The following is an 8,576-nucleotide window of genomic DNA, read 5'->3' as shown; positions in this document are numbered from 1 at the left end:
TCAAACACATACTTAGCCTTTTCAACAGTTCCCGCTTGTGTATGCCATTGACCACATGGTCTACTCAGCAGTCAGGAGGCCTGTGTGATGCAATATTTATACAATTTTTTATAAATATTTATTGAGACATGAGTTTGAATACTTCCATGACACCTGCAGTGATGGCAGCTGATTCCAAGAAATAAAAAAAGTGAGGGTATGGAATAGGTATGAGTATTAGGGTCCAAATGATAACAAGATGGATGTGAAAAAAATTGCCTTCATCTGTACCTTGTCAGTTCTTCTCTGTCTCCCTTTCTTACTTTTTCTCAAATCACATCATATCAACAAGACTATATTTGCAGTGAGACTTTAATGCTTAGAATAATGCAGAAGACAGAATTGTTGCTCAGATTAAAAGTAACAATTTCTTTAGAGAAACTAGGACAAAAAATATGCATATGAATATTTTTTTAATTCTGAAAAAATATTTCTTTGATTGATCATTTTCAAGCCTTAATGTTTTAAGTAAATTATGTTATCCATGATGCCAATATTCCCATTCACTGTGTGTGTGTGTGTGTGTGTGTGTGTGTGGCTGCTTGGTGATAGATAACTGGTTACACAGTAGGACCTTTTTTGAGTGGAAACCATTTTTCTAACATGAAGCTATGCCTTCTGGTGGTTTTCTTTCACAATGGTTGTGACCTGCATGGTGATTCATTTCTGACCTACTGTACATGTGGGCTGCTTTACAGGCAAATTAAATGCTTTCTTTAGACTCTGCAGCCACCGAATCCTTGCCTTACAAGGTTGGCTGAAGCAATAATTCAATAAACCAAACACGGAGTAGAGCACTGCTTTCCATAGCATCCTGTACCTTGTAAACCTGTTCTTGAGCAGACTTGTTAAACTGGAAAACATACCACATCCCATTAACTGGCCACACTCATTGAGATGGATATTAATCAGTAGATTTATTTTATGTACAGTATGCATTTGTGCACCTTTTCATATCAGAATACATGCTTCTTATGCTGCATGCTGTGATTCATAATGCTGTGCATGCTGCGTTTGGTTGTATGTGCCGTATGTATGTGCACCTGGTATTACTTACATTGTGGAAACAAAAACCTGTTTACACACTCACGTCGTGGGGACTCATAGAAACCTTTCTCATAGAAACCAGATTTAAATTTTTAATTTGTTAATCTTACTGATGTTGGTGCTGTTAGTCACTGCCTGGCCACCAGGGGCAACAAGGGTTCAATGTCTTGACCAAGGACACTCCGACATGTGGGCTGGGGAGACCAGGAATCAAAACACCAACCTTCTGATTGGCAGACCACCACTCTATCATCTGAGCCCCCAGATGCTTGTCCCCACCACATAACTCATTGATCTTTAAGGTTACGACTTGGTTTAATGTTGGGGTGAGGTGAGGATTAGATTAAGTTTAGGGTTAGGCAAATGGTTATGGTTAAGGTTAGTGTGAATCATCAGGAAAGTAATGCAAGTCAATGTAAAGTCTCCACCAGGAATGAAAACACATGGGTGTATGTCTATGTAAGCTTGCAAATTTACAGTAACTGGTGTGTAGTAATGTCTCTACAAGGGCAGCTCTCCGAATCTGATTTGAGGCCCAAGCTGAAATGTATTGTTTTGATAGCTTAAGAATTTAAACCCTGATCACACCTCTTGACATTCACATGAATACACAAGAATTTAAACCCTGATCACACCTCTTAACATTCACATGAATACACACACACAGTGTCCTTTCAGGCATTTGCATGCATGTGCATGTACACATTCACAGAACAAATGCAAGCAATGGCAAACAGCGTAATGTGTGCAAATGCATTAGTGCGATCATGCGAGCACAGACTGGCACACTGCAAACAAGTGCTGATTCTCTGTCAGTCTGTCGGGCCAGCACTCTGCTTGGGACGCACATATACACACACAGGGAGGGAGAGTTTGTGCCAGTCTTGTCCTCTCTAGTCTATTTCTGAGGCGACGGGAAAATGATCAAAGCTATGTGACCAGACTCCAGGAATGACCTTCTAACTGTCTCAGGTGTCTCTTATTACACACACGCAAATACACACATATGCACACTTTTATTTATACAGTCAAACACCTAGTACAGGCTCACATATTGCTCTAATAATATGGGGAAAAACATCCAAAACATTTTTCTACATACACTGATTCATGCGTTTCTATATTTCAGCCACATTAGCGGCTGTACACCCTGTCCTCCTTCAAATACTTCAACACTCTGGAGTGTAGAGATAAATTTAAGTGGAAATAGCTGCAGGGACCTGTTGGTGTCAAGTATTTCCAGCTTGCACAGCATGTCAGCAATTTTTCTTCACCTCTTTTCTCAGTTTCAGTTGCTAATTGTGTCCCCTCCATCTCTGGCTCTTCAGTCCAAGCAAACACAGGAACACACTCCTCTCTCTACCACCTCTTTCTTCTCACAGCCGTTGATATGAAGAAGACATATAGATGTTTTCAGAAGAAAGCTGAATGAATGCCACACAGCTGTTGCAAGTTGCAACAGCCATTGCCAGAGGTCATAGCACACACCGTAATCAGCTTTCACTGCCATTACTTGCAAATAATTTATTTATGAGTTGAGTTGATTTTCATTAGAAAGGCTTTAATAAAGTAATGCTGATTGATTTTATCATTAATACTTCAAACAGTATGATGGCTTTGCCTCTGATATACTAGAAGAAGAAAGAAATTCCCAAAGTTAGCCAGTTTTTAGCAAAAGTATGGCCCGTTATTGTACACCAGAGTAGTTCATCCCTTCTCTGTTCGTAGTCCGTAAATCATTAATCTACAATAGCACCCTTATTGATATGCACGCAGAGAGGAGCAAATAAGCCAAGACACTGCAATTTATGGCTGTGTAGTAGTCTGTGGTGCAATAGAAAATAACACAGTAGCCAAATAAGGTCACAGCAGTGGAATCTTCACAGTAGTGGGCTGCAAAATGTAAATATCCACCCTTGGTTATCACATAGTGGAAAAGCACTGTGGCGCAGCAAGTATGAAGAAGTGAAACGGTGGAGCAAGTAGCAAACATCATGTTAAAGTATGATGTCACTTTTTGGTGTTCCACAACACACATCGCAAATACTCTCTGATGGTCTTTGATGTTCAGCCTCTGCAGAAACATGAGGCTGCCAGCCGGCTGCAGCCAACTGGGCATCTTACCCAACAATTCCTCATACTGGTCTCTGTTCTTTGTGTTGGTGCCGATCATACAATCCTCCCACAGGACAGTCAGCTCCAGTATAATCACCTGTCTAAGTGATTCAGGCAACAGAGCAATGTCTGCTTTACATTTTCGTGGCCAGTATACAGAGCACAGCATTAAAAATATGTTCTCTTGGCACACATGAGTATGCATGCAAAAGTAAAGGTCACTTCTTAAGCAGTTCTATTTATATTCAAAGGAGATGTGACTCTGGTCAGTGTCTGCTCAGATTTCACTCCTCTACACACACACATGCACAACTTTAGATATTGGGTCACAGCCTAGCTGAAAAGGCATTAGCCAAAAACTCTTTCTTGTGCATCACCAGAGGTGTTAAAAGTTGTATTGGGCTCCAAGCCAACAGCCATCTCTCCCTTTCTGTATCTCTCTGATTTCAACTTTTTCCAAGTCCCACTGATAACTTTTGGCTCCACCAAACCAGGACCACACATATACACTGACAGTGTTTTCATCTTCTGCCCAAAAAATATTGTCATTGATGCATGCCCACAAAGACAGTAGCAGTTACAGCTGTTCCTCTCATAAGCAATGTAACAACATGTTTAATTGCATGAATTTAGTATAACAAATAACTATTTATATATTGTTGCATTGATCATCCTTATTCCCATCCCTCTATCTCCTCTTTTCTCCCTTCTGGTGTGTTTGTGTTCTTTTCTCGATCCCAGGCCTCAGGCCATGGATCAGAAAGCACAGAGGTGATAAATGCTTCCAGGTCACCTCTCCTGTTTCTGGGGGTCAGGGAGCAGGTTTCTGCAGTGACAGCGACAACATGATCGTTCAGCTGAAGCGCCACAGTTGAACCTCTTGACCTGTTTGGTCCCTCATAGCCTTTAGTCTTTCAATCCTACAATCTAATAGTTCTATCAGTACAATATTATTACATCAATTCATTTAAAAATGAACAAAATGCAGTAAAATTCAAAGAATTTTGAACAAAATCCCACCTTATTTTATATCGGCTGCATTGTTATAATTCACACTCAGACACAAGACAACCCAGTCCCACAGCAAAATGTACAATAACAACATTGGTCCTCAAACTGTTCAATGGGCACTGAATGTTAGCTTCTCGATCCACACGTCAGTCCAGTTGGTGACAGTAATGCACCATTTTGTTGTTTGCCAACCACCATAAAAGTTAATAAATAAAACAATAAAACATGTGTAGCTGACTTTCTCTTGATGGAAAGAGAAAATGTGGGTTCTTTGGCCTGCTTGTGGCCAGTATAAATGTAGTACTTTGCAGATTTTTAAGTTAAACCAATGGACTGGAATGAAAGGGGACAAATTCATTTTTAGAATTTTAAATTTTTTTTCTATTGAATCCTTTGGTCATAATGACCCATTTCATGAAATATCCTTTTGCAAGGATACACCAAAATATACTGTTCTCTGCTCTGATTTTTTGTATATTCAGTGGCAAGCTTTGCCATCATGGTTTCCTAATAGTAGCTCTATCTCACATTGGACTCATATCCTTTTCCAGTACTTCAAACTGACTAATGTTTATGTTTAAACCAAGTCTGACATGTGGTGTGTTTCTGCTGCAGCCACCACAGAGGAAAGTCCTCCCTGGTTTGTTTGGGTTAGACAGCACAGGAATGAGGAGGAGGGAGGACAGAGAGATGGGGAGGATTGGGAGGTGAGGGGATGATGACAGGGGAATGGAAGGAGGGGGTGATTGAGCTTGGACAATGCTCTCAGAATTTTAAAAAGGGAATAGAAAAAGGCACGGGAGAAGGGGAGTGAAGGTTCAGGGGAGAGAATGGAGAAAGGGTGAGTGACAGACAGAGAAGAGAAAGGTGGCAGAAGGTGTGTGGAGGGGAGTGACTGGGCAGAGTTGAGGATAATTAAATGGAGGAAAGGAGTGGAAAGGGAATGAACAGAAGGAAAGTGAAAAGAAGGCAAAGGGGTGTGTGCGATGAGGGAATATAAGAATGAAGGGGGGAAAGAAAAAGATGGGGAGAAGGGAAAAGAGGAGGAGGAAAAGGAGGTGGACAGGGATCTTGGGGTTACATTCCTGAAGTGCACCCAGCCTGGTACTGCTCTGCTGCCCAGTGTAAACACAGTGAGAAAAGATAGACTGACAGCCTGTCACTGTGACTCGTGAGACAGAAAAAAAGCAAGTGAGAAAACAAGATGGATGTGTGTTTGGAACTAGTAAAATGTGTGAACGACAGAAAGGGTGAAAGAAGAAGAGGTGTACACAGATACGGTCAGGTGACAAATTAAAGGAACAACTAAAGTGTTGGGGTCACCACATGCTCCCAGAACAGCTTCGGTCTACAAGTCTCAACCACTCAATGACCCCTCATTCCCTTTGGATGGGGGCACTGTCATCCTAGAAGAGAGCACTCGTTTATTCAGGTTTTTCCTTTACTTTGTCACCTGTCTGTATGTACACAGAAAGACAGTTTGCTGTGCTGCATATATGTATAATGTTACCTAAAGCCTCAGTTAGACAAGACATCCTATAAACTCAATAGATTGACAAGAGCAAATGCCTTGCTTTGCCCCCTTCCTTTGATATCATCTTACATCTAGTCTACACACCTCTTTTCCTCCAATATAGCGGGTCTGTTCAGCCTTCTCCTGGCAGGCGACAACATACGGAAGTGAGAGAGACATTATGCATCTCTGTTGGAATCAACTGCTCATATTGCTCTGACACATTATGTGGTGAATGCATAAACATTGTTTCATTCCCCTATGCACATAAAAATAATGTTGCTTTTGACAAATATGATCAGGCTCATGGATGTGCACAACACCAGCTAGTATATCAGCCATTACATCAGAGGAACCACTTACACTGGTGTTAGTCCTACATCTAGTGGCTACTACATTGAATTGCAACTGAAAAGAATTGAGTAATACCTGACTTTTTCTGACTCAGAACCTATCGAATGCAAACCTCTTAAACAGTCTAAATTGGGTTATATAATCTACTGCAATAGTTCACTTTGAGAGGATAATGTAATTATGTAGTAGCATGACAATAAAACAAAGCAAAAATACAGTTACATGCAAAACATATGCTGCTTTAATTGATGGTACCTTTTAATGACAGAGAAAGTGAGATTTAAACAGTACTGTAAAGTTTATAAGAACTGGCAAATAAAAAAAATTTACAGCAGCCATCGTTGAGGAGTGTTCTGGGTGCGGGCGTGCATCACACAGATACAGGAAATGAAAGCAGCCTTTTGCCCTGGTAATTCTATGGAAGGACAAGTAACACAAGTATACCCACAGTGTAAACAGGGCAAACCATTTTTTAAATTAAAAAATAAATATATCATACAGTACATAAAGCATATATTTTATGAGAACAATCGTGAGAAAAATGTCAGAATTGTAAAAAAAAAAAAAAGACCAAAATATTAAGCAAGAGGGTAACGGTAATATATATTAAACAAACAAAACAAAATGCTTTTCTCTTTTTGTATTTAATATTGCACCTTATAGGAGAATACTGGTGTGTACTGCACACTACAGAAAATGTATCTGAAACAGAAAAAGTTCAGAGAACAAATTTACTGAATGTGCAAGCAACTACTAAATTAAGGAACTCCACTACATTTTGATAATTTAAAAAATATTTTCACAAGCACTAAACACAACAGATTATTTAAAAAATTGGCTACTACAGATAAGATTTTTAAAGTGCAACAACAATATACTGTATTTAAAATGATGTAGCAGGTGTAACAGTTCTCAGTGCTGCCTGCAGAGATGTGTTTAGAACTTCAGTATACTTCAAAGCTTAAATACAATCTTTTCAGTTTGTGATTTCACTATTCACATTGCTGGGCAGTATATTCCTGAGACTGTTCTGCAGTACGCAACAACAATCTCACCACAATGTGTTTTAGAGAAGTAAGCTACTCTCATTTTAATGACGCACTGTACTTCACCAGTAAAATGATACTAAAGTAAGTAGTTCCTCAAACACTTCAAAAGTCACCATTGTCACTGAAATGTTGACAGCAAGTGGTCCCTGGTGAGTCACTGACGACGTGGACTCTGGCCATTCCTGGCTTGTGAGTCACAAATGTAATGTACACTTCAGTGACCTATAGTTTTAGTTCTAGATTCTAGAACATGCAATCTTTGTTTCAGACAAAAATTGAATTGTTTTCTTCACAGCTTCATCACTCAAGGTCCCTCATTCTCTTTGTTTCCACTGAGGGCTGTTTCCTCCCTGGAGAAAATTAAAGGTCATGGAGAGTGTGAGTGATGTATATGATGCAAATTACAAATCAGAATGTTTTGAGGCATCTGGGACATGATTTCTTAATTACATATTTCTCTCTATAAAGTTAGTTGTTTCTAGGAAACATCCACTTACTCTGCACATCCATTTACTCTCCTGTCTTCTATTGCACCTCTGGCTGCTACTCCTGGAAACCAAAGAAACTGATGTGGGTTTTTACATGTCGAGTCATTGTACAAACAGAATATGCAAATGTGTGTAAAACAGCTACTTTATGACAAGTGTATTCTCTGTCCTTACCATTCTTTTTACAAAACACTGTCAATCCCACCATAGTAATGACAGCCACCACTGCACAGACGGCTGCTGCTATCACAATTGGACTGAAAGTCTCAGGTGACTCTGTGGATACACCTTCAGAGGAGAACAAGTGTATACCAGAGTCAAAAACATAATGTAGTTTAAATCATAAGCAATAAGATTTCAGTATGGTTTATATATATAGAGAGAGAGTGAAATCATCTGCAAGTGGTTTCTGGTGGTAACCGACCCTTTACATAGTTTTTATATTGTTAATTATTACATAAAAATAAAACATTGTTTATATTTTACTAGTTTGTGTCCCAGCATCCCAGAAATGATTTAAGTGGTGAATGCTACGTGATCATGTAGGGCTGGTTTTGGACACAGCCTCCTATATGTGATCAGTAGCACACTGGCTGAAGTGTGAACAAGCTAATCCACTGCAGTGTTTTTAGCCATGCGAGCGATATGGCTCTAAGGATGGTGTTAGGTATTTTTAGTCAGATAGATATTGGTTAGATACTTGATGTATTAGAAATGTTTAGTGTAGACAGGATGTCTAGCTCAGGCTGTTAAATGTATAGTCATTCTCATGAGTTGCTGCAGGTTGCTTATGGTCCAGGATAACTAGATAGAAAGTTGATGACTGTTAGAAGACAGGATGTTTAATATTATTATTATGATGTGTATAACTGTAGCCTTAGCCATAATATTTTCTTATGTTTAATGTCATGGCATGTCACTAGAGGTCGTGTTAGAATGTTTTAGCTACACACCACATAA

General features: G+C 39.5%; 1 protein-coding gene across 1 annotated transcript in view; it reads right to left on the bottom strand.

The window, feature by feature from the left end:
• Nucleotides 1–6,319: 6,319 nt before the first annotated feature.
• Nucleotides 6,320–8,576, bottom strand: part of LOC109971590 (uncharacterized) — a 10,830-nt gene continuing 8,573 nt past the window's right edge. Inside the window, exons 6-8 of the mRNA XM_020619940.1 lie at nucleotides 7,791–7,904; nucleotides 7,626–7,677; nucleotides 6,320–7,478 (exon numbers count right to left, since the gene is read on the bottom strand). Of these exons, the coding sequence (XP_020475596.1) occupies nucleotides 7,433–7,478; nucleotides 7,626–7,677; nucleotides 7,791–7,904 (212 nt within the window). The 3' untranslated portion in view covers nucleotides 6,320–7,432. The remainder of the gene's footprint in view (nucleotides 7,479–7,625; nucleotides 7,678–7,790; nucleotides 7,905–8,576) is intronic.

This window comes from Monopterus albus, unplaced genomic scaffold, assembly GCF_001952655.1.
Source record: "Monopterus albus unplaced genomic scaffold, M_albus_1.0 scaffold229.1, whole genome shotgun sequence".
NCBI lineage: Eukaryota > Metazoa > Chordata > Actinopteri > Synbranchiformes > Synbranchidae > Monopterus > Monopterus albus.
Note: the sequence above shows the minus strand (reverse complement) of the source record. Positions and strands in the feature narration are given on the sequence as shown.